Consider the following 26221-nt stretch of genomic DNA (forward strand, 5'->3'; position numbering starts at 1 on the left):
TAAAGTTGAATCATTGAGAAACTCCCAGATCAGTACAGTAGATCTCAGTAATCAGGGTTTCCCAAAGTTGGTCCTGGGACCCCCCATGGATGCACGTTTTGGTTTTTGCCCTAGCATTACACATTCAAATAACCAACTCATCATCAAGCTTTGATTATTTGAGTCAGCTGTGTAGTGATTGGGCAAAAAACAAAATGTGTACCCGGGGGTCGGAGGGGGGGGATGAGCAGGACAGAGTTTGGGAAATCCCGAAGAAATGTTTAAAGATAATGTTTCTGTATTGAAATCCGATTGATTTGACAGAATACATCTAGCATGAGAAAATAAAGACAAAGGATACAAAATCTGTTTTGTGAAGTATTAATACATAAACATGTCAATCTCATTGGGACTCCATTACAGTAAAATAAGCGAGGCCATAGTACAACAGCAGTTGATTTCATGTGTCTGGGAATAGATTGTTTTTTTAACAGGATATTTCAAGTCCTACATTAGTCTACATCAATGATCCATCGCATCTCACCTTGAATGAACCGGACTAACAACTGTGCTCCACTCAAAGTTCTGCCTCCTTTGACTCCAGTTATTTCTGTTCCTTCCAGTAAAACACAGGATAAATGTATTAACATTTACAGTAAGCTTTAATACATAACAGCTACACCATCAAGAGTATCCTGACTGGTTTGCATCACTGCCTGGTATGGCAACTGCTCAGCCTCCGACTGCAAGGCACTACAGAGGGTAGTGCGTACGACCCAGTACATCACTGGGGCCAAGCTTCCTGCCATCCAGGACCTCTATACCAGGCGGTGTCAGAGGAAGGCCCTAAAAATTGTCAAAGACTCCAGCCACCCTAGTCATAGACTGTTCTCTCTGCTACCGCATGGCAAGCAGTACCGGAGCATCAAGTCTAGGTCAAAAAGGCTTAACAGCTTCTACCCCCAAACCATGAGACTCCTGAACAGCTAATCAAAGGTCTACCCCCCTCCTCCACTGCTGCGACTCTCTGCTTATTATCTATGCATAGTCACTTTAACTCTACCTACATATATACATATTACCTCGACTAACCTGTGCCCCTGCACATTGACTCTGTACCGGTATCCCCTGTATATAGCCTCGCTACTGTTATTTTGCTGCTGCTCTTTAATTATTTTGTATTTTTAACCATTTTTTACTTAACCAACAATTAAATTAAGAAAAATGTGTTAAGGGCTTGTAAGTAAGCATTTCACTGTAAGGTCTACACCTGTTGTATTCAGTGCATGTGAGAATTTGATAACAGTAAATGTTTCCCCCTCTGCGTATATCCCCAGTGCATTTCTTGCTCCCTGTCTTTCCATCCATTACAGTCCATCATGAAGGCCTTATCAGCCGAGCCCTCCCATTGAGTGAGTGCGTTGGTGAAAGCGCAGCCCCCCACAGTTTCGGAAAGTCTTGCCACACTGGCTGCAAGTGTAGGGCTTCTCTCCTGTGTGAATACGGAAGTGTCTTGTGAGAGCCCAAGAGTGACGGAAGCGTGCGTTGCACACGGTGCAGGCATAGGGCCTCTCTCCAGTATGAATACGCTGATGGATCTTCAGGTGCTCCATGCGGTTGAAGTCTCGACCACACAGGGAGCAGTGGTACGGGCTCCGCCCAGGGGGGTAGAGGTTGCGCTTGGGGAGCTTGTTCATATCCTTTGGGTGAATAAGACTACGATGTCGCCGCAGCTCCTCAGACAGATGGAACTTCTCTCCACAGATCTTGCAGATGTGCTGTGCTGCAGCCATGTTGTTCACTTCACCTGTCTGAGGGCTGTACATCTGGTGTGAGTGAGAAGTGGAAGCCCCAGCAGTCTCTCTGGGTGGGTACTGCTGTTGTTTACCAAAGCCTGCATGGAGACCTGTAGCTGAAGAAGACGATAGGATGTCCAAGTCTGGTATGTTTGGGGTGAAGATGGGGGAGTCCGCTACAAAGTCAAAGAAGAGAATATGTATTAACCATTAACCACTTGAAATTCTATCATCATCATCATCATCAACATCATCATCACTGACATGAGATCAAAACCAATTTACTACAGAACTCCTTGGACTGGGGTTCCAGACAACTTAAGGCTAGTCCGGGACTAAACATTCTCTATTGAAATTGCTTTTTCAGTCCAGGACTAGGCTTAATTTGTGTGCAGGAAACTGGTTCTTAGTGCAGGACTTACATAGCGAGTGGCTGGTGGAGGGGGTGAATGAGTCTGGGTCACTGAGTGGGAGCTGCAGTGCCTCTGGCCTCCAGTCCTCCAGCAGCCTGGTTTGAGCCAAAGAGAGACCGTCTGGACAGTAGTCCTCTTCTCCCCCTCCAGTATTGGGACCACAGTTCCTACTGCTTCCCAGGTCTACAGACTCCACCTTCACCTCAACCAGACACTTCACAGCTGCATCCTTCATGGTACCTTCAGGAAAGGGATGGCCGTCAACATGGGCTCTTGATGTATCATGTCCCATGGTTGGCTCTGTGCATGCTCGGTTAAAATCTTCATGGTTGTCCGAGTACATGTTTGAGACAACCTCTTCTTTAGTCCCTGCAAATAAATATTGACATAGACAACATGCATCATAGCTTTGATGAAATAATAAGTTACAGAACATTTTAAATGTAAATCAACAGTAGTGAGTGACAGTCACAACTTACCAGCTTCATCTTCCTGATTTAAAGTAAAAAAATCCGGTTTAATATCTTGAGTGCACACCCGACCATCCTCACGGATCTCACAAAACGATTCGTTAAGAAATGCAGGGTTATCTACAACTTCTGATTCAAATTCTTCATACCTATCCTCAACATTTGTTGTACCAAGAGACTGATTGGATTCAAGAACTCTGTGCTCTCCTTCGCTTCCTGATTTTATTTTATTTTGTGAGACGTTTAGAGAATTCAGCTGCTGATGAACCTGTTGGATTCTACTATTGGTGCTGTTTTTTCCCCTATTATTGATTGTACTTGACGCTCCTCTCCTCGCGCTGCACATAATTCAAGTTCGGCTGCTTGCAAGCGAAACTTTAGGGACTTATTGTCCCGCAGCGTCTCGTGCATTTGATCCCGCACGTCCCTCAACACTTGGCCGACTAGTTTTGTAATCTCAACCACCGCTATCTCCACTGCTACTCCTAATGCATTTTGAATGGTAGCAGTCAATTCATCCTGAAACGAGAAAGATAATTCCGCTACTAAAGCAGTGTTTGGAGGACTCACGTTTGCTGACATTTTCGTGTTACCCTCGTCAAATTCTGACCTCCGAAGTCATTACGTATGAAAAATACTGATGTCCAGAGATGTTTTCAAACCAGGTAAACAAGCTAACTAGTACCTACGTGTGTTAGCTGCTTAACATGCAGGCCTATCTATGTAACTAGCCAAGCTATCTGGCAGGGAGTGGACTCACTATAATCACTCCTTGCCTCGGACTAAACGCTGTCCCTTCGCTTGTTCACTTTACTTACCTAGCGAGTAAAGCGTTTAGACTTTACCTAACACTTAGTCACAAAAGAATGTGAAACTATCATTTCAAGTTACGTTTAAATAATTATTGCACGCTTTCCATTTCGTATCTTTCCTCGACTCTAAGCGGAAGTTTCTTCTTCCTGTTTGCGGTTAGGGCCAACCGGTCTCTGTACATTCAAATTGTAGACTACAACAGCAATATCTTTCAAGAGGATATATAATAGATCATGTAACTATAATACGTTTAATAGAAACTCTGACTTTAGAATATACACGATGAATGTTATGTGTTTATCAAGTCATGTGAAAAACAAACGCAATGTTAAACTCTGGGCTGAGTCTTACTTGGCCATCTATTTCACATCAAATGGCCCTGTTCGAATACGTGTTCGCCAAATGCATCCTTCCTTCCTTCCATGCTTGAAATGATGACTACTGGCAAATTAGTGAGTAAACCATTATTAGTTTGATCATTGTGGGGAAAGAGTTAAACAAATGAGGAATTCATGCATTTTAAAGGGCGTAGGATTTTTTTTAAATCTACATGTCTTATGCCTTTGTTAGACAAAATGCTATTATTTATTGTATGATTGATTGATGTGGAGGATGATGAGCAATTTATGTAGTTGCTGCTTGTAGGCCTAAGGATGTTGTTGTTGTCATTAACCACATTTGAGTTTTCTTGCACGTTTCCTTACACCTTGCAGTAATGTTACCAAGTATTTTAATTTTACAATTCTTAAAGGACATTTTCAAAAAATGTCTACTTCATATTCATCATCTCCAGCACCACCCCTACATCGACATATGTGAAAATGGTGCGTTTCTATGTTTTGTAGTAAAACATATAGAGGAAGATAAGCGTTTCCAATGACATCATCAACCAATTAGTAGGCAATGCCTACTCATAATTGGTTAAAAACACACAATGCACACCAATGCCATTGGAAACATTTATCTTACTCTGTCTTTTTTACTACAAAATATACAAATGCACAATTTTCACGTATGTTGATGGGGTGGTGCTGGAGATGATGAATAAAAAGTTTTAACATTTTGAAATTTCTCTTTAAACATGGAATCCGTAGTAGGCACTGTCCGCACCAAGGCCTTTTCAATGTTTTTGTTTTGTTGATGAAGTAGAGCTGGGGAGCGTTGTGCATCAAGGTAAAAAATATGCTGTACATATGCTGTTGTTCTATCGTGCGCGCAATGATTGTTGTTGTAATATCACAAACGGACGTGAAAGTTTCACCATTATGGATTCCAGCTTTAAGGGGAATTTCAAAGAGTCAACAGGCCCCCCACCTGCTGCCACACAACAACACAGGTCATTTAGAGCTGACCACGGTGCTGGTCAAAGAGCCTATACAGAAACTGTTTTTCCAATAGAAATCCCTGAACATGCTTGTAAGTGATGTCATGGCAACATGCTAGCTAAGCTCATGCACAGAAAGACGTCATTGGGCCTAATGGTTATCTTGCACTGAACTGTGCATGTGCAGGCCATCAAATCAAATGCACTACTTCACTAAAAAGTTGTTTTTGATGGAAATTCAAATGTGTGGGTTTGTAACTAAGTTTAAGATGTATAACTTTCTAAATACAGAAATACAACCGACTCTATTTCTGTATTTAGAAAGTTAGATCTCTTGAAAACTTGATTGCTGATTGATTTTGGGACAATATTAACAATGGACTAATGAAACAAATACCAAAAGATTGTTTTGGGATGGAATTTTCCTTTAAGACATTGACTCAAATCTAGATTGTGTCTTAGATTTCGAGAAAATTTACAATTTAGGCTACATTTTTCACTTCTCCCATTGACTTCCCAAACCCCAGTCTGGTCTAGTAGAAAGAAGAGGAAGGGAAGTGCTACTAAGGTACACAATAGTACATTTTGGTAGACAGAAGGTGCTCTTTGGTAAAAGGGGTGAATTGGTCATCAAAAAGAAATGAGGACCAAGGCACTCTTCATATAATTAATTAAAATGCCTTTATTTGTATGGCATGTTCAATAGAAACAACGTTTTAAAAATCGCGTTTCAGCTGCATGGCCTTCGTCAGGGAGTACAAATAAATAATGAAATGTCCTCTTTTGAACAGCTTTTCCAATTAGCCCTAATTTGAAGAGGGCGTGGTTACAAAATTGATTGGACACACCTAGTAAGCAATACTATACACATTAAAAAGTGAAATACTGTAGCTATGTTATCAAAAAATGTAACTCCAAGCTAGAAGTATCAGAACGCCTAGAAAGGTAGTTCTAGTCTTAAATATGACTGGGAGAAGTGTCAAGAAAATGAAAGCAATATATTCCATACTACACTAGAACACAGCAAAACATGAACAACAACAGTCTAAACATCGCTGAGGGCAATTGAGCAAAATGTCCACTAGATGACAGCAAATGGACCTATCACAACCCTACAGGAAGGGTGAGAAATCCATATCTTCATTTAAACCAGGGTAATTAGTGGCCTGTAGTTTGTAAATCCCAAAAACTTTCCCTTTGGTTTAACTGTTTAAGACGGTCCTCTTTTGTAATTGAGGCCGGAACATGATCAATACCCATAGCTTGTAGGGAGGTAAGGTTGCCATGGTGTAAGGACTTGTATAGTGCCTTGCCATGGGGTAATCTTCATTGCCTATCCGTATGGCGTACTTGTGTTCCGCTAAGCAGTCTTGAAGGCGTCTCTTTGTCCGTCCAATGTAGAACACATTGCACTGTGGACATTCCAATCTATAGATGACATGAGTGGTTTTGCAGTTAATGAAATGCTTGACGTAATACTCCATTTTAGAAGCTGTGTCAACAAAATTCTTTTTCTGTGCAATATTTCTGCAATGGTTGCACTGGTTACATTTAAAAGAGCCCTTGGGTTTGTGGTCAAGCCAAGTTTTTTTGAGAGTCACCAGGAAGATAACTGTGGACTAATTTGTCATTTAGGGTAGGACATCTCTTAAAGCTTATGACTGGTGGCTCAGGAAAGACTTGGTGTAGTAGCGTATCACTTTGGATAATTCCCCAATTATTTTTAATGATTCTTTTAATGTTCTCTGCTTCAGTGCTGTATTTTGTAACAAAACACACTCTCTCTGATGTATCACGAGGCACTCCCCTTCGCAACAAGTTCTCTCTGTCATGTAATCCAGCCTTTATACCGGCATCTTTCAGGACTTGAACGCTGTAGCCCCGATTCAAGAAGCGATTCTCCAATTCAGCAGATTTGACACTGTAGTCTGTTTCCTGATCGCAAATTCTCCGGACTCTTTGGAATTGGCCATATGGAATATTCTCTTTTAGCCTTTTGGGGTGAAAGCTGTCTTCCCTCAGAATGGTATTCCCATCTGTAGGCTTCCTAAAGATTGATGTGTGCAAACCACCGTTGTCATTTTTACTGATGTCGAGGTCCAAAAAATGTATGTTATCCTTGCTGTACTCCATAGTTAGTTTGATGTTAGGGTTAATGCTGTTAAGGTATTAGTGGAAGGAAATAAGTTCATCTTTTGAGCCAGACCAAAACAGGCAAACATCATCAATATAGCGTCCCCACCATATAATCCGGTCAAAGAAATGGTTATTAGAAGGATCCAAAATGAAGTAATTTACCCAAGTAGAAACCAGCATAGGAAGGGCTGTAGCAAGCTCCCATGGCACATCCTTTGACCTGTTTACAAATACGGTCCTGAAAGATAAAGATGTTATGATTAAGAGTCCATTCAGTCAGTGAGACAATGAATTCTGTAGGAGGCATCTCAGTTTCAGGTCGGGTACTCAAGAAATGGTACATAGCTGCCAAACCTTGTTCATGTTCAATGGTGGTGTATAGAGACTCCACATCCATGGTGACTAAAAAGGAAGCTGTATCTATATTGTTGAATTCCTTAATTTTGTTCAACACATCTGTGGTATCTTGAAGATAGGCTGGGCGTGAAGGCAGAAAAGGCTTAATAAAGGAATCAATGTACTTAGAGATGGGTTCTGTCAGACTTTCATTACCACTAATGACTGGCCTGCCTGGGGGATTTTCAAGATTCTTGTGGACTTTTGGAAGAAGGTAATTGAAAAGAAATTTGAACTCATTGTCTGAAATGTAGCCATTCTCCTTAGCTTCTGTGAGGATCCCTTTCAATTCAGTTTTTAGGTCCTCTGTAGGGTTGAATGTAAGAGATTGGTAGAATTCATCATTGTCTAATTGACGGTAGGCTTCTGTCACATATTTGTCTTTACTCCACACTACTGTAGCGCCACCTTTGTCTGCTTTTCTTTAACCACAATCCTTTCATTTTTGGACAATGATTGAACTTGGAGAGATGTTTAGCTAGTACCAGGCCTTCAGATGTAGAAACGAAATAGGTCAATCTTTGTATTAAATTCATTAGTTGAGTATGTGGGGGCAAAGGACAGTCCTTTAGACAAGACCCTTACACAATCATCAGAAAGGGGTTCTCCAGAAATGTTGATCAAAGCCTTGTTCTGGTCCTGCTCCGTGTGGTTGGATAGTCTTGCTTTCTTCCTCCTCCTCCGTGTTGGCCTCTTCCGCATCCTCTCCCTCTCTTGTTGAGGAACCTGCGTGACCCCTCTTCCTGATCTAAAACATCTTGGGAGGAGCTGGCCTCTGAGTGTCTGGGGTGTTCCTCATCTTCACTGCTTGTAAAGTTGAAAGAAACAGATCTATGCTTCCTCTGCGGATGTGATTCTGAATTCTTGTGCGTTGGTTTTCTCCAGGCAAAGACCTTGCCATCTCTATAGTCTACTTCATCTCTTCTACATTTTCTTAGCTTGTCTTGCTTCAATGTTAGAGTGAATGTGTCTACTTTCTCTTTCAAGATCTCATCACATTGTGCTTTGTTAGAATTGTCACTGTTCTGTGATTTTCCTTTTTACTTCAATTTCTGTTTGGACTACTTGTCTGGCCTTTTTAGATTATTCTATTAGAAGTAGCAGTAGGTCAAAAGAACACTTGTTGAGAATAGCCTCCCATGTATCTCTAAATTCAGTTTTACCTTGTGCTTCATTAGCTGGAAACTTCAGAATACGGAATCCTCTGGGGATTAGGCCTTTCCTCCAATAGTCAGACAAGGTGGTAGAATTGAGGTCAAGTTTGGTGTCTTTCTCCATAAGGTGTTGCAAGTCTCTGTAAGCCTTGTTTAAGTCCATTCCAGTATTCTCTGTGGCTGTCATCTCATCTAGCAATGAGGTAGTGGTAATAATCCTTTGGCCCTCTTCATGGGAATAGGAATAAGATAACTTGATACCCTCGTTCCATTGAACAAATCCACTTTCCCAGGCTTGTCTGCCATTAGGCTAGTAAAAGGACCGAGGTTTTAATCCATCCCCTTCATAGGATTTAGTTACTTCTATAAACTAAGTGCCACCTATGCCACCCATGGATAAAATCCATAGTTTGAGTTGTAAAATGTCCCCAAAACACAGAAAAAAATGACTGTGGAGCTGCTTCCTCTAAGCACCACCCAAGTGCTATGCTTAACTAAGTCTGGTCTGTCGAGTCTGCTGAGACTCAACAACACCTCCACCATACTGACCTTCAACACGGGGGCCCCTCAGGGGTGCTTGCTCATTTCTCTCCTCTTCTCCCTGTACACTCATGACTGCATGGCCATGCATTTCGCTACACTCGCAATAACATCTACTAGCCATGTGTATGTGACCAATAAGATTTGATTTGATTTGACTCCAACACCATCATTAAGTTTGCCGACGACACAACAGTGGTGGGCCTGATCTTCAACGGCGACAAGAGCCTACAGCGAGGAGGTTAGAGCCTTGGCACAGTAGTGCCAGGGAAACAGCCTTTACCTCAAGGTCAGCAAAACCAAGGTGCTGATTGTAGACTTCAGGAAACGTAGAGGAGCGCGCCCCTATTGTCATCAACAGGGTTGCAGTGATAAGGGTCAAAATCTCCTCGGCAGGCACATCACAGAGAACCTGACATGTTCCAATCACACCACCAGCGTGGTGAAGAAGGCATCACAGCGCCTCTTCAATCTCAGGCGCCTGAAGAAATTTGGCATGGGCCCTCGGACACTAAAGAATTTCTACAACTGCACAATCGAGAGCATTTTGAGCGGCTGTATTACCGTCTGGTACGACAAATGCACCGTCTTCAACCAGAAGGCCCTAGGATGGTGCGGACGGCACAATACATCACTGGGGGCGAGCGACCTGCCCTCCAGGACATCTACACCAGGCGGTGTCTGAGGAAGGCCCAAAAGACAGTCAAGGACTCCAGTCACCCGAGCCGTGGACTGTTCACTCGGTTACCATCTGGCAAGAGGTATCGGAGTATCGGGTCGCAGACCAAAAGGCTCAGAGACAACTCCTACCACCAGGCCATCAGACTGCTGGTAGGAGGCCATCAGACTAAACCTAGCTGTCTCTCTGCAGAGACCTGCACCTTAGACCTGCACAGACTATTTGCATCGAAGAGACTATCAGCACCTTAGAAATTATTTGCACTGACTACACACCCAACCCTTACACACACAAACACCCATAAACACACACACACAGTCAATGCTGCTATTCTATTATATACTATTGATTCCACGACACACTTAATACACTACATTACCAAAAGTATGTGGACACCTGTTCGCCGAACATCTCATTCCAAAATCATAGGTATTAATATAGGGTTGGTCCTCCCTTTGATGCTATAACAGCTTCCACTCTTCTGGGAAGGCTTTCCACTAGATGTTGGAACATTGCTGCAGGAACTTCCTTCCATTCAGCCACAAGAGCATTAGTGAGGTCGGGCACTGATGTTGGGCGATTAGACCTGGTTTGCATTCGGCGTTCCAATTCACCCCCAAGGTGTTTGATTGGGTTGAGGTCAGGGCTCTGTACAGGCCTGTCAAGTTCTTCCACACCAATCTCGACAAACCACTTCTTATTGGACCTCGCTTTGTGCAAGGGGCATTGTCATGATAAAACAGGAAAGGGCCTTCCCCAAACTGTTGCCACAAAGTTGGACGCACAGAATCGTCTAGAATGTCATTGTATGCTGTAGCGTTAAGATTTCCCTTCACTGGAACTAAGGGGCCTAGCCTGAACCATGAAAAACAGCCCCAGACCATTATTCCTCCTCCTCCAAATTCATTGGGGCAGGTAGCGTTCTCCTGACAGCCGCCAAACCCAGATTCGTCCGTAGGACTGCCAGATGGTGAAGTGTGATTCATCACTCCAGAGATCACATTTCCACTGCTCCAGTCCAATGGCAACGAGCTTTACACCACTCCAGCCAACGCGTGGCATTGCGCATGGTGATCGTAGGCTTGTGTGCGGCTGCTCAGCCATGGAAACCCATTTCATGAAGCTCCCGACGAACAGCTATTGTGCTGATGTTGATTCCAGAGGCAGTTTGAAACTTGGTAGTGAATGTGGTAACCGAGGACAGACGATTTATACGCGCTACGCGATTCAGCACTCTGCGGTCCCGCTCTGTGAGCTTATGTGGCCTACCGCTTCGCGGCTGAGCCGTTGTTGCTCCTAGACATTTCCACTTCATAATAACAGCACTTAACAGGGCAGCTCTAGTAGGGCAGAAATTTGACGAACTGACTTGTTGGAAAGGTGGCATCCTATGACAAGTCACTGAGCTCTTCAATACGGGCCATTCAACTGCCAATGTTTGTCTATGGAGATTGAATTGCTGTGTGCTCGATTTTATGCGCCTGTCAGCAAACCTGTGGCTGAAATTGCTGAATCCATTAACTTGAAGGGTTGTCCTCATACTTTTTTGTATTTGTAAATAAAGCGTTATTACTATGCAAACTACCTCTTCTATTACTTCTACTACTTGTTACTTTTTACTTGACTCGTTTCATTGTTATTGTTGATTAATGTATTGTTGAGGAAGATAGCACATAAGCATTTCGCTGCACCTTTATACCTGCTGTAAACTGTGTATGTAGTTTGAAAACTCTGTGGCAAGGTGCTGAGTAATTGACTGTGGCCCTCTCCGCAGATGTGGTGCTGAAGCGCTGACCACGGCGTTGTTCACAGTCATGGTGCTGAAGAGTTGACTGCAGCGCTGTCAACGGTGGTGGTGTTGAAAAGCTGACTGTAGCGCTGTTCACGGATGTGGTTGCTGAATCAGCGTTAATCTTTTTGCTTTCAGCGCTGACGGCGGGTCTGACCACGGTGCTGAATGTTTACTTATGCGCCCAAAAAGGGATACTGTTGGTATTGCCTGTAGCTTCTCCCGGGCAGATCAATGCAGTCTGCTTGATGTATAGCCCACAAAATGTGCAAAAATATGAACCCATACAGGGAGTGACCAACGGGTGTCGCAAACGCTCTGAAGAAAGCATGATTGGATAAATATGTCAATGCTCAGGAGAAGGGATTCCGCATTGAATAATTTAATAAAAAATTTTGGGTTAGAAATTGAGTGATATGGCTAGCAAAAATATAGTCCGTAGATGACTGCTCTTATTTTCTCTTTCTGGCTAGTTAAGAGGTGTACTTCTGTAAGCACATAAATAGGCTAATTATATGACTTAGCCTATTGGCTAACGTATGGATATTTATTGATCAGTCCATCTATGGTGAAACATGCGATAACTGGCTATCACTGTGCAGTAGATGAACATGCATAGAGGCGCATCAATGTGAGACTCCATGCAGAGTAGTAGGTCAGGCTACAGTAAATAGACTGAGTAGGAGTAGTCCTAGTACTCCAGCAAGCAGCATAGGTTGGCTATAGGGAGCAGTGTGCAGACGTCGCTCGCCGCATGTGCACGCCTGTGTGTGTGCGCGCAGACGATGGAAAAAGCTGATTTATATAAATAACACATGTTCAAATTAGCTCTCTTATTCCGGGCATGCAAGTTGGATGCTTCACTCTATGGATAATATGAGAAGGAGAAGAGGAATGTGGCTATAATTAATTAATAGCCTGCTCGTTTTAGTGAGGAGATTTTAAGCAAGCAAAACAAGAGACCTGTCTAGTAATGGAGAACCATGCAGCAGAGCTGCTACAACAGCAGCAGAGCTACGAGGACGTTCGGAAAAGCGGGTATCTCCGTAAGCAGAAATCTATGCACCGGCGATTTTTCGTTTTGAGGGAAGCCTCGGAAGAGGGCCCTGCCCGTCTAGAATATTATGAGAACGAGAAGAAATTCCGAAGCAAGTCACCTGTCCCGAAAAAAGCGCTGAATCTGGAGACTTGCTTCAACATTAACAAGCGGGCGGATTCCAAGAACAAGCACATGATAGTGATGTATACCCGCGGGGAGAGCTTTGCCATTGCAGCAGACAGTGAGGATGTCCAGAATGAATGGTACCAGGCCATGCTGGACCTTCAGTGGAAATGTAAGTCATACAAGGGTTTACTATGCCCAATATTCCCCTTGCACATTTAGTCTGCATTGGCCAATGGTGGTCTAGCAAGCCATTCTGGATTGACATCCATTTGACATTCAGATCTGTAACGCGATAACATGTTATTTATTTTTTATAGCCCATCACACGTGCGATGCTCTTTGTAGAGATTAGGCGTATAGTACATTAAATACAGGATATTGCTATTATAAATCAACATATAGGCCTATCCAATGAACAGTTGCATATCAGTTCAAGAGAGGTGGTGGACCACTGCTGCATGCGGTGTGTCTGAGCAGTAGCTTATCTGAATCATTTATTGTTATATTAACCAATATTTTTGACCATTTTCATTTTGCTGCATGTTAGCCTACAAAATTATTGTAACGTGCATGAATCAATACGATTTTTTTCTTCGTATTCGCGACCAAATAGGCTGCAGCACACCATCATTCAAAGCGTATACTGCAGAGGACGCAGCCATGTACCCGAGTGCTCTCTGTTTTTGTTTTTCTACACGTCCCTCTGCATGTCGTGCGCGTAACCTACATTTCTGTGCTATGGCGTTGCCTGGCAGGGAGGAAAGCCGCAGCGTCTGCGTGCTTTCATTGGAAAACTGGTTTCTATCGGTTTCCCTCGTGTTTAGGTTGTTATGCTGTAACACTAACCCCAGCCCTGCTATCGTTTCAGTAGTAATATGGAATCAATAATCTTAATAATGATTGTAATAATGTGGATATATTTTATTGCATATATGATTTGTATTATTTGCGCAACATTTCCTCAACATTCCATCTTCTTTATTTTACACCTCTAGTTATGGTATTTATTTTTATAGGCCAATGTCATTAACGTCTATAGACTACAGCCTTTACACAAATGAAACAGTAGGCCTGGGTATAGATGTGGGTTTCTTCAGGGGAGCAATAATGTTGCTAAATGAAACACATCTGGAGTTACAATGCGAGGGTAAGTATTTTATATTTACATTTGACATTTTAGTAATTTAGCTGTCTCTCTTCTTACTCGAGCCATTATGGTTAAGTACCTTGCTCAAGGGCACATCGACATATTTTTCACCTAGTGGGCCCAGGGATTCGAACCAGCAACCTTTCGGTTACTGGCCTAAGGCTCTTAACCGCTAGGCTACTTTTTGTAATAATCTGTAGTTACAGAGTATTTACACATTGTAGGTTATAAAGATTGATCATTTTCATGATTATTAACAGTCTTTATTGTACCAACCCAATAATATTTCTTTAAGAAATGGTGTTGAAGAAAGGCCTTATTCACACAATATCAAATGTCAATCCACCACACGCTCTAAACCATCATGCAGCAGGATGTTTTTTTGTTACACCATAGTCTTCAATTAATGTGTATAATGAATACGTTCATGAAACAAAACCTGCATGCATGAATGATGAGGCTCGTCACATATTTAAACCAGTCAGAGTTCAGTCTGAATGTGCTACAACTGACGGTCACTCTAACCTTGATAATATATTAATATTGTATACAATATTTTTGTCTCCTGACTGTCAACTCTCGTCTTGTGCTACCCCATGATTCCTCCGAATATTGTCTATTCTATTTCCAACATTTTCTCTGTCTCTATATCTATTTGCATAGTTTTCTGTCTTGTTGTTTATTGAGATGTCTTCATTGTGATTCTCTGCAGATAAAAACCCAGAGGACTGTGGTAGTGGTGGAGAGTGTGGACTCCCCTCTCCTCCAGGCCCCACCTTCAAGGAGGTGTGGCAGGTCAAGGTGTGGCCTAAAGGGCTTGGCCAGGCCCGAAACCTAGTGGGCATCCACCGTCTGTGCCTGACCGACAAGACGGTCAACTTTGTCAAGCTCAACTCTGACGTGGCCGCCGTAGTCCTACAACTGATGAACGTGCGTCGCTGCGGCCACTCAGAGAACTTCTTCTTCATCGAGGTAGGCCGCTCGGCCATGACGGGGCCTGGGGAGTTCTGGATGCAGGTGGAGGACTCGGTGGTGGCCCAGAACATGCATGAGACCCTGCTGGAGGCCATGAAGGCTCTGAGTGAGGAGTTCCGCCAGCGCAGTAAGTCTCAGTCTGTGGGCGCTACAGGCGGCGGGGGCACCGCCTCCAACCCCATCAGTGTCCCCACCCGCCGCCACCACCCCAATCTGCCCCCCAGCCAGGTGGGCTTTGGCAGACGAGCCCGGACTGAGACCCCTGGAGCAGGTGGGGCAAACTGCACCAGCACTTCACCCACGCCACGCCACGGGTTCCCCAGGGCACGCACAGCCAGCATCGGGGGAAGGACGGAGGAGGGTGGAGGTGGAGCCAGAGGGGCATGGGCAAGCTCCAGTCCCAGCCTGAACGGATCCTGTTCCACTACACCCACCCTGAGACCTAAGCCCACCAGAGCTCCAACCCCAGCTAAGATCACTCTCAGCCTGGCCCGCTACACCCCCAACCCAGCCACCTCCCCAGCCCCAAGCCTCTCCTCCAGCTCTGGTCATGGCTCAGAGTGTGGACTTGTCGGAGGGGTAATGGGAGGTGTAGCGATCTGTTCTTACACCCGCGTCCCTCAGAGAGTATCTGTGTCAGGTTCCCCTAGTGACTACGGCTCCTCAGATGAGTATGGCTCCAGCCCTGGAGATCACTCTCTACTGGTCCCCAGTCTACCTGGAGGGTCCAATGGTGGAATGGGACACCATGCTCATGGAGAGGGCTCTTCCAGCTACATAGTTATGGGCCAGCGAGAGAGCCTCCCTGGGTCCCATCAGCGTCCTCAGGGCCGGAGGATGCTGCGGCGCTCCTCCAGCAGGGAGTGTGAGGCAGAGCGCAGACTCCTCAGCAAGAGGGCCTCCCTGCCCCTGACTGCCCACGAACGCCTGGCCCCTCGTAGGAAGGAGGAAGAGGAGGATACGGACCAAGAGTACGCCGTCATGTCACGGAGTGTTAGCAGAGACGCCTTTGTGTCGCGGCGGCGCGGATCAGGAGGCTTCGCAGCAGGGGGCTTGGAAGCGGGGGCCGTGGTTGGGGAGACCCAGGCGAGGGTTGATGTGGTCCGAGGAGATGTGGGCGGAGGAGGAGGGGGACCAGTGGACAGTGGCTACATGTCCATGTTACCTGGAGTGACGGCTCCTCCTTTTTCCCTCTCCCTGTCTGTGGCTGTGTCTGACGTCAGCGCCAAGCCTGGGGCTGATGATGAGTACATGGCCATGACCCCCAACAGCAGCGTGTCCCCCCCCCAGCACATCAGTCTGCCTGTCTCCGAGGGCTACATGGTTATGTCCCCCAACAGCAGCTGCTCCCCAGACATGCATGGAATGGCCATGTGGGGGAGCAGGGGCAGCATGGAGAGCCGGGCTGGCAGTGACTACATGAACATGTCTCCTATCAGTATCCGCTCGGCTTGCAGCACACCCCCCTCACAACCTGAACAGAACCCGCTACAACACAGGATGGTCTACTCCTACTTCTCTCTGCCACGATCCTACAAACACACGCTCTCCACACGCTTTGAGGATGACTTGGATCAAGGGAAAAGGAAGGAGGGGGGTCATAGCGACCAAGACAGTGCTGGAAATCGGGGTGGACAAGTGGGCTACAGCAAGAGGGACACAGCCACAGTTGGCCCTGCAGGAGGCTGTCAACTCTCCCTCTCCTCTTCCTCCTTCTCTTCCAGCTCAGCTAGCAGTGAGAGCCTGGAGGATCGGCCCATGTCAGTGGCAGCTGGGGGAGGGCTACGACTAACAAGAACAGGGCCAGGGTTCAGGAACGGGGGAGCACGCTCTAAGGACGGATCCTATCAGCAGAAACGTGCATCGCATGGCCCAGGGGGCCAGCAGAGGAAGCCTCGTCCCCTCAGTGTGTCTGTGGACATGTCTAAAGCTAACACCCTGCCCAGGGTTAAGGAGAACCTCTTCCCCACAGAGCCTCAGAGCCCTGGGGAGTACGTCAGCATAGTGTTCAGGGGTGGTGACGTGGGTGGTAGGAGAAGGGGCCAGTGGGGGCCAGAGCACGGACTGTCAGTGGCCCATGGAACCCAGAGGCCCCGGCACCGTCCAGCCCTCTGCCATGGTGGCTCCACCAACCTCCCCCGCAGCTTCTCTGCACCGCTGGCCACCTCCGCTGCCTTGGCTGCCTCTACTGAGTACGTCAACATGGATTTGGGGATGGGAAACTCCCCTTGCCCCTCCACTGGGACCCCTGTTAAATCACCTTTTTGCCCGCCCCCAGCTATTGCCCCCAAGCCCCCAGTTGTGGCCCGTAGTAGGCCCTCTCCAAGGGCAGCAGAGGGCAATGTAGGTGGGCATAGGGCAGCAGTGCCAACAGACTTACCCACTTCATATACAAACTACACAGAGATGGCCTTCAGCATAGTTTCAGAGACTAACCCTGCAGCGCCCGTCATGCATGCTGCCCAAGCTTCATCAATGGAGCAGGAATCAGGCTTGGACTTCCCCTCAGCAAGGTCCTACTCATCTCCTGACCAGAACCAGAGCAGCAGGCTGGCCAGAGACAGGGTTGGCAGGGGCGACCAACTTGGACGGAGACGCCACCGCTCTGAGACATTCATCATTACTCCTCCCCCTCTCCCCCTCCAGCTGTCCTCCTCAGGCTCCCTGTTCTTGGAGAGTGCCCAGGCAGCAGCACCTCATCGACAAGGAGGACTGGAGAGGGGTTCACCATGGGAGAATGCCCAGGCAGATGCAGCCGCAGCCCAGGCTTCATCCTCTGGGTCTGCTAAACAAGGCCTTAACTACATTGATCTGGACCTGGCCATTAATAAGGACAGCTGTCAGAATGAACTGGAGGGGGGAGCCACTGCCCCCCATAACATCTTCGCTCCAGTCCACAATGGGGCAGGTGGGGGAGTCATGATGGGAGACATGACTGGTTTGGGGAACAACCCTGGCTACGCCAGTATTGATTTCTACAAATCAGAGGAGCTGAGAGCACTTCACCAGAGCAGCAGGAAAGATGGTAAAGGTACTCAACACTTATTCTCTCTCTGTTTTATCACTCAAAGCACACAGAAATGTGTATGTTAGTAATCCAAATCATGTTTTGATTACTAGTAGAAATCCTTGTTATTCTGTAGTAGAAATCTTGGTAACGCTTTACTTGACACCCAGTGTCATAACACGGTCATAATCATGTCATAATATGTCATAACAGCTGACAACTTGTCATAACCTGTCATAATATGGTCATAACACTGTCATGACCCATATATTTACACCTATTGTGACATATATTGTGTACCTTTATGGCTGTTTATGACACCTACATAAGTGTCAAAACCCACATTTATTCAAATGATTTTTTTCCCCTGCCAAGAAGTTTAGTTTTTTTTAAAGTTTGTTTCTTAAATCCTTTGTTGTTGTTGTAATGAATTCGTTACAGTCATCATATTTTAAATAACTTGAAGAAAATACACTTTATGACACTGTCAAGAAGCATTATGACCATCATAATCATATAAGCCAGATAGGCCTATCACGTACATGCCCTTATGTCAGACATCAGTCAAAAAGAGGGTGTCTTGTCCTGCTCCTGAAATCTGCTCCTGCGTTCATCCCAGTCATCAGCAGCAGAGCATTGGGGTACATTGTCTGACATCAATGTGTGCGTAATTACAATGATAATTTAATATGATCAATAAAAAAATATATATACAGTACAAGTCAAAAGTTTTGGACACACCTACTCAGTCCAGGATTATTCTTTATTTTGACTATTTTCTACATTGTAGAATAATAGTGAAGACATCAAAACTATGAAATAACACATATGGTATCATGAAGCAACCAGAAAAGTGTTAAACAAATCAAAATATATTTTATATTAGATTCTTCAAAGTAGCCACCCTTTGCCTTGATGACAGCTTTACACACTCTTGGCATTCTGTTATGATGCTGGGTGTCAGATAGTGTTACCAAAATCTTTGTTATTCTGTGTGATGGAGTACATTTCCTGCACACAATTTCTTCAAATCAAATACAATTTTACACATGCACTGTGAAGTGCTTCCTTACTTCCTTACAAGCCCGTAACCAACAATGCAGGTTTAAGAAAATAAGAGGTAAGAAAATATTTTCTAAATAAATTGAAGTAAAAAAACGTATACAAAAAATGATGGAGTTGAGGTGTTGGCTGGCATCCTTACTTAAAATGACTTCTGCCTCCCTTGAGTTGAAAAAACATCTTGTATCACCATCAGAGTTTGCAAGGGCAAAGTCATTTTTACACAGAGGGAAGCATGTAACACAAATACTCCTTTCTCAAATAAACCCTGTCTCCTTTTTGTCCTTCTCTGAGCAGCCTGGTCTCCTAGAATAGATGTAACATAGTAAACTTAAATCCGGGACACTCAAATGAGTATGATATATTACGTTTGATATGGATACATAAAACAGATGGTTACTTAAGGAAAAAACTAAAGTGGGGTGGATAGGTGGGCGTATAATGCAAATGTCCAGCAACCCCAAGGTTGCGTGTTCAAATCTCATCATGGATAATTGTAGCTAATTAGCAACTTTGCAACTAATTAGCATGTTAGCTAACCTTTCCCCCAACCTTAACCCTTTTAACTAACCCTTCCCCTAACCCTAACTTTAACCCCTTTAATCTAACTCCTAAACTTAACCCTAATCCCTAACCCATAGCCTAGGTAACATTAGCCAGCTACCTAGAATTTGTAACATATGATACATTTTGCAAATTCGTAACATATAATATGAATTGTAATTCGTAACATATCATATGAAATGGGTGATGGACATCCACAAAGTAATACATATCATACGAAACGTAACATAGCATAGTAAATGGAGAGTCACGGATTTACGTACATAATAATACGAATTGCTCTGAGATCAGGATGTTCTCAGACGTTGTCTAGACAATGGATTGTGCTGGTTTATGAAAGCTAAAATGTAGTGTAATGATGGCTGGAGAAATAATGGCTTCCATTGTATAGGGGTTGCAGTAGATCGGAGTGGCACTGGCACCCAACTATTATGTAGAATTATTAGCATTAATAGCCTAATAACACAGCAGATGCTGTGTGTGGTAAACTAGGACGGTTTTAGTTTATATAACCTGATCAAGGCTTACCCTGGCCCCACCTCCTCTGGATTACACAGGTATTTGATTGGGGAGGGGGAGAAATACACACAATATTTACCTCCCCCTTAATTCTACCCAAATACAATTAATGAATTCTTAATTCTGGAGAAACACACAGAGAAAAGTTTGACTGTTTGTTTTGTTGTAACCTTTACCCTCTTAGCTGCTTTACATGATGATTGCCTTTATAAATGCTTTTGTTACTGTCGCAAGGACACCATTTTCTACAGTGTTTAATGCTGGTATAATTAATGACTACTTCCCAGGTCAAGGAGAACATTTAGGGTGATGTACCGTAAGCCATGTATAAAGAAATGTGGAATACAGCTTAGGTTACATGATATCATCCTTTAGAACCATATGACTGAAGTTGAACCATAAACTATGACATGTCTGGTGGTCAGCAGGCTGTGCGTAGGACCATGTCATCCCCTGGACCCTGACCAGTGTCAGTGGTCTTCAGTACCTGTGGTAGAGATGGTTTGCTGTCAGCGTATGTCAAATAATTACCCTGAGCCCTGTGTCAGCAGTATGTGCAGCATGTTACAGAGCCTGGAGAAAGGAGACAGGTATTTTTGGTTCTTTGATTTTGCTTACGTCAAAGGAAGTCCTATTCGCTGCGTTTCCTTAGTGATGCCACTGAAAGTGTTGTTGTTTTTATTCCGATCCTTCTGCCCCCACCCACCCTTGCCAAATTGCCCTGTTCCACCCAGGCTGTTTTCACCTTCACAACCTATTTTCACACTCTCTTCTTCATCTCCTCCTTGTTATGAAGCCATTTCATCAACCCCAAGGTGCTTATCCTTTAGTGTGTGATTAAACAGCCCACACAGCTCTTGTGTGGTAACAACAATCACCAAACATAAAGTGGTTACTCCTCTCAGTGCAACATTCAACTCTCAGCCAGCCAAATACACTTGATCTATGGATCCTTGTTTACACCCTAAAGCTTTCAGCCATGTCTGATGTGCAGCTTGGATTCCGGTCTGTGAGAAGAAGTGTTGAGCTGTCTGCCAGGCTGGGGGTTGTATAGATGTCTGCCAGGCTGGGGGTTGTATATAGCTGCCTGCCAGGCTGAGGGTTGTATAGCTGCCCGCCAGGCTGAGGGTTGTATAGCTGCCCGCCAGGCTGAGGGTTGTATAGCTGCCTGCCAGGCTGAGGGTTGTATAGCTGCCTGCCAGGCTGAGGGTTGTATAGCTGCCTGCCAGGCTGAGGGTTGTATAGCTGCCTGCCAGGCTGAGGGTTGTATAAAGAGAGTCTCTCATTTTCACAAGTGGGCGTTCAGAGAGCGAAGCCAATTGATTTGTCTGCTGGTAATGAGCCATTTCACATGGGTGGAGGTGGAGGGGTCAGGACTGTCGCCAGGTGTTTGTGTTAATGTGTGGGTGTCTTGTTGTCTATAGGCTTTCACATGGCAAATACCGTAAGATGTTGTGTTTGCATGTTATAGAGATGGATTCCAGAGTACATGATCCATTGACTGGATGTGTTTTTTTAAAGGGAACTAAACCTGCATTGGAATAGAGGAGATGCAGGAGATGAGAGAGGGTTATGGATTGTCATTGACATTTTCTTTACTGCCGTCAAATTGAGATATGAATAGTTGGGGCTGAAAGATTTGTATTTAGTTGTGGATGTTGAAATATTGAATTATGGCAACAGAATGCAGATGATTTTGTAGTGGACATGAGTTGGACATGGTCACTTGTTTAGGTAGCTATGCCTGCAAACTTCGAAACCAGTGTCTGCCATCGGGCCAACAGGGAATTTCCTCTTGGTCTGAGATGTTGGTTGCTCCTGTGGGAGACCTGGGTTCATATCCCGCGTGTTACACTTTGTTATCAAAAGGAATTGGAGAGAGAAGAGTGCTGAGAACTCTTGAGGAGTGTGGTAAGAAGGAAGGAGAAGTCCTTGTTTCAGCTCTTTACACACGTGCTTGTGTTGAGAGTTTCCAGCGCTGACTAAGGGAACTACAGAAGCATTAACTGTAACAGTGGAGGAGACCGATGTGGCTGGTGGGCAGGACAGACCAGAATCACTCCAATCTGAGGTGGATTCGTGAGGTCTTTTGTCTGTGCTTCTTGTGCCGTAGATGAGTAGTGAGGGACCGTAGGCTACCCTGTTTAAAAACTGTTTCTTCAGACTCTACAAATATTTGGTTATTTTCAAAATGTATAATTATTTGATTTGACCACCATTATAAGGGGTCTGCTGTTGTTTTTATTGTTGACTCATATCTAGTGTAGCAGGAGTGGAATGTGTTGTGTTGTTGCCACCACTGAAACACTGCCCAAGCATGCCAAGCGTTTTGTGTTTGGGTTTAGCGTTTACTCCCCTTTGCCCTGTTTGGCTCCAATCCTCATCCCCAAGCTGGATGTTCCCAAGCAGAACCCTGATATCCTTCTGTGTCGTTCTACTTACTCTACAGTGATGCCCACAAACATCCACTTAAACACTTCCATGTGAGATCATTCGTCACAATGGCCCTGTGAGGATTCTCTTTTCTTCCTGAATGTTCTATTGTGCTGTGTGCAATTTGTGTGTTAATTAAACCTGCAGTGATACACTCACAGATGTAATGTTAATTTAACTTTCAAAACCCATGCTTTTATAATGCTAAATCCAAGACAAAAATATCATTATTTGTTACAGCTTTCAAAAATGTCACATAATGAAATGGGTGGGGGAGAGGGGGGATTCAGTCTAGCTCACTCTCAAACAGACTGAAAAATATTCTAGTGGCATTGTTAAATGGCCTGTGTACAGACAGCGAGGAAGACAAGAAACGCATTCTATTGATTGACATTACAGTTACAGCCACATGTGAGAGAGATGGAGACAAAGAAAGAGATTTTCCCATTAGGCTACGGAGGTGTAAATCCTAGATCCAGACCTCTCCTTGTCGGTTTTGTTATGATTTGTTTGTTAACATCTATATTTCCTCTCTTCTTTCAGAATGTTAATGATCCGTCTTCGTCTGGACATTGCTCCTGGGGTTGAGCAGCACTGTCCTAACTAACCATGGTGGGATTGGTTGGCAACAGTATGTTTCCCTACTGACCTTTCTCACTGGAAGAGGAGTAACAGAGGTGAAGGCAAACCCATCAAATCATCATTAACTCTTTGTCATCCTGTCCAGTTGTTGCTATCCAATACTAATGTGTGCCAAAAGACTACTGGTCCAAACCAACACAACAGGGTTCACTGAGGTAGAAGAATATAGCCAATCAAGTTTACATTTGTTTCTTTTTCCTTAACATAAACTTATGGAAATTGTTATACAAATGTGAAATAGTAGAAAGGTACATACTAAAAAGTATATAGTATACATATGTTGATGAAAGCTACATAAATAAATACATCTATATATATATTATACTTTTTAAAAAGTGCCTAATGTTTTGTTTGTAGACATTTTTACACAGGGAATCTGGAACTGGTCTGTGAGAGGGAAAACTATGTTTATGTCTCAAATGTAATTTTGTGTTAAGAATATTGTAAATATGTTGAAAATGACAGAAAACATAGAGTTTTAGTTATATAGTAAGCATAATCAAACTGCCTTACTGTGTTTGTGAAACGTACTAAAAGAATAGCCTCTTTTTACTTTATGCTGTGCCTCACGCTTCAGCCACAGTGAAAGCTCTAGTTTCCACACTCTCCTGCCTGACCTCTACCAGTACCAGCTGGAGCTAAGCCAAAAACCAGCGCTGTATAATGCCAACCACACACATTTGAATAGTCATGCGTGTGGTTCAGCTGAGTAGGTGAGGTTGATAGTCGTCACATTTACTGCTGTGACATTTACTACCTGTGTTTGCCAGAATATTATGACACGAACAGGCTGAGAACGGTATTGAATGTCTGATCAATGTGATTAAAGAATGCTGTGCGTGCAGGTGCGAGAGAAAGAGCATGATTACAGTGGTGATGGATATCAGTCAATGAAGATATTTCCAGGCCACATTATGGCCTCCCACAATGATCAACAGGGTAATTTTTATTTATGTAATAATAATATTCATTCCTTTCACTTACTTGTTAAGGTTCCCTCACGCTTTATAACCACAGTGACTGAAAATCATATCACACACACATCCCCTGTAGCCTGGTCCGAGATCGGTTTGTTCTTTCTTGCCAACTCAAGACAATACAAACAGATCAGGCACCAGGCTACGTCCTCTGTGCATCCGAAAAACACACTCAAGTGCCTGGCTGCCTGTGTTATTTGGTGTCCACACTAACGGTTACCCTCACTCATTCTCACTAGGTCCCCCCTTCCCTTATATCCCCCTTCCCTTCCCGTACCAGTTAGATATTCTTGCAGAAAAAAACAAGTGGTATTTTTGATGTGGTGATTCAGTTTTATGAAATCCCTTTAATCATTTCAACATAGCCCATTACTGCCAGTATCTTGTGCTTTAATGCAGAGAACTTTAGTGCCAAAATCCTGTATTACATAGGCTGTGTTCACGCAGGCAGCCCAATTCTAATCTATTTTTCAGTAATTGGTATTTAGACCAATCAGATCAACTATGAAAAAAATCTGATGTGAAAAGATCTGATGTAATCGGTCGAAAGACCAATTAGTGGAAAAAACATCAGAATTGGGCTACCTGTGTAAACACAGCCATAGATCAATGGATTACTCATACTTCACTATGGTAGACTTACTCTGTTTTTAATCTTAAGTTTGTCTCACCATACAGGCCAATGGCATTGCTTGATGTGACTTTTATAATATACCTTTCTTTTTTATTCTCTTAAAATGATTATTATTAATTGGGTATTTTCATTAATGAGCTTCTCTTACCTCATAATCATGTCTAGAGAATTTGAACAGACGTAACAGTTGGTCTTATATCCCCCAAGGTCGTCTGAGAAGGGTCCCCTACATTTTGGTTCACTTAACTACCATGGCTATGGCCAAGTCCAGTTAAGAGTCTTTCGGTTGGACTGGGTATCGTTAGACCATCTTTTAATGCCTTATTATTTTCAATATTAACTCTCACATAATACCACACAGCAGCTGTATAAAGGCGCTTTGCATTCTAGAATAACCAGAATTCTGACAAGTCTGAAGATTCTTCGTTTGGTGAACTGCAGAGCCGTGTACAAAGTGATGTAGAAATGAGACATACAGTACCAGTCAAAAGTTGGGACACTCCTACTCATTCAAGGGTTTTTCTTATTTTTTTTTATACAATTTTCTACATTGTAGAATAATAGTGAAGACATCAAAACTATGAAATAACTCATATGGAATCACATAGTAACCAAACAACTGTTAAACAAATCAAAATATCTTCAATTTGAAATTCTTCAAAGTAGCCACCCTTTGCCTTGGATGACCGCTTTGCACACTCTTGGCATTATCTCAACCAGCTTCATGAGATAGTCACCTGGATTGCTTTTCCAACAGTCTTGAAGGAGTTCCCACATATTCTGAGCAGTTGTTGGCTGCTTTCCCTTCCCTCTGCGGCCCAATTTATCCCAAACTATCTCAATTGGTTTGAGGTTGGGTGATTGTGGAGGCCAGGTCAGCTGATGCAGCACTCCATCACTCTCCTTGGTCAAATAGCCCTTACACAGCCTGTAGGTGTGTTTTGGATCATTGTCCTGTTGAAAACAAATGATAGTCCCACTAAGCACAAACCAGATGGGATGGCATATTGCTGCAGAATGCTGTGGTAGCCATGCTGGTTAAGTGTGGCTTGAATTCTAAATAAATCCCAGACAGTGTCACCAGCAAAGCACCCCCACACCACCTCCTCCATGCTTCAGGGTGGGAACCACACATGCGGAGATCATCCGTTCACCTACTCTGCATCTCACAAAGACACGGCGGTTGGAACCAAAAATCTCAAATTTGGACTCATCAGACCTAAGGACAGATTTCCACCGGTCTAATGTCCATTGCTCGTGTTTCTTGACCCAAGAAAGTCTCTTCTTATTATTGGTGTCCTTTTAGTAGTGGTTGTTACTTTGCAGCAATTAGACCATGAAGGTCTGATTCACGCAGTCTCCTGTAAACAGTTGATGTTGAGATGTGTCTGTTACTTGGACTGTAATCTGAGGTGCAGTTAATTGCAGATTCCTGAAGTTGGTAACTCTAATGAACTTATCCTCTGTAGCAGAGGTAACTCTGCGTCTTCCTTTCCTGTGGCGGTCCTCATGAGAGCCAGTTTCATCACAGCGCTTGATGTTTTTTGCGACTGCACTTGAAGAAACATTCAAAGTTCTTGAAATGTTCCGTGTTGACTGATCATCAT

At 44.0% G+C, this 26221-nt stretch overlaps 2 protein-coding genes across 5 annotated transcripts; one reads left to right on the forward strand and one right to left on the reverse strand.

Annotated features, from left to right (window-relative positions):
* Positions 1-344: 344 nt before the first annotated feature.
* On the reverse strand, positions 345-3748 carry si:ch211-284e13.5 (zinc finger protein 135). 2 transcript variants are annotated; one of them, XM_045717085.1, is made up of 4 exons: positions 3477-3748; positions 2668-2743; positions 2198-2557; positions 345-1951 (listed from the first exon to the last, which is right to left on the reverse strand). In XM_045717085.1, the coding sequence occupies exons 3-4, from the start codon at positions 2529-2531 to the stop codon at positions 1371-1373; spliced, it is 915 nt and encodes a 304-aa protein (XP_045573041.1). In that variant the 5' UTR covers positions 2532-2557; positions 2668-2743; positions 3477-3748; the 3' UTR covers positions 345-1370. The 2 variants fall into 2 exon arrangements, with proteins under 2 accessions (XP_045573041.1, XP_014052937.2); XM_014197462.2 differs by having other exon boundaries at positions 2668-3747.
* Positions 3042-25175, forward strand: LOC106603593 (insulin receptor substrate 1-B). 3 transcript variants are annotated; one of them, XM_014197461.2, is made up of 3 exons: positions 3042-3323; positions 14514-17807; positions 22905-25175. In XM_014197461.2, exons 1-3 carry the CDS (start codon positions 3299-3301, stop codon positions 22910-22912), a joined length of 3327 nt encoding a protein of 1108 aa, XP_014052936.1. In that variant the 5' UTR covers positions 3042-3298; the 3' UTR covers positions 22913-25175. The 3 variants fall into 3 exon arrangements, with proteins under 3 accessions (XP_014052936.1, XP_014052934.1, XP_014052933.1); XM_014197459.2 differs by lacking the exon at positions 3042-3323 and adding an exon at positions 11417-12823 and having other exon boundaries at positions 14514-17801; XM_014197458.2 differs by lacking the exon at positions 3042-3323 and adding an exon at positions 11418-12823.
* Positions 25176-26221: the final 1046 nt, after the last annotated feature.

The sequence above is a fragment of the Salmo salar genome, chromosome ssa04 (assembly GCF_905237065.1).
Source record: "Salmo salar chromosome ssa04, Ssal_v3.1, whole genome shotgun sequence".
NCBI classification, from domain to species: Eukaryota; Metazoa; Chordata; class Actinopteri; order Salmoniformes; family Salmonidae; genus Salmo; species Salmo salar.

Excerpts from the sequence above, each read along its gene's own strand:
- si:ch211-284e13.5 (XM_014197462.2), bottom strand. The coding sequence starts at position 3,004 with ATGTGCAGCGCGAGGAGAGGAGCGTCAAGTACAATCAATAATAGGGGA. Across the intron at positions 2,558-2,667 it reads AAATCAGGAAGATGAAGCTG|GGACTAAAGAAGAGGTTGTC; the intron begins GTAAGTTGTGAC and ends ATTTATTTGCAG. Across the intron at positions 1,952-2,197 it reads CTCCACCAGCCACTCGCTAT|CGGACTCCCCCATCTTCACC; the intron begins GTAAGTCCTGCA and ends TTGACTTTGTAG.
- LOC106603593 (XM_014197458.2), top strand. The coding sequence starts at position 12,463 with ATGGAGAACCATGCAGCAGAGCTGCTACAACAGCAGCAGAGCTACGAG. Across the intron at positions 12,824-14,513 it reads GCTGGACCTTCAGTGGAAAT|ATAAAAACCCAGAGGACTGT; the intron begins GTAAGTCATACA and ends GATTCTCTGCAG.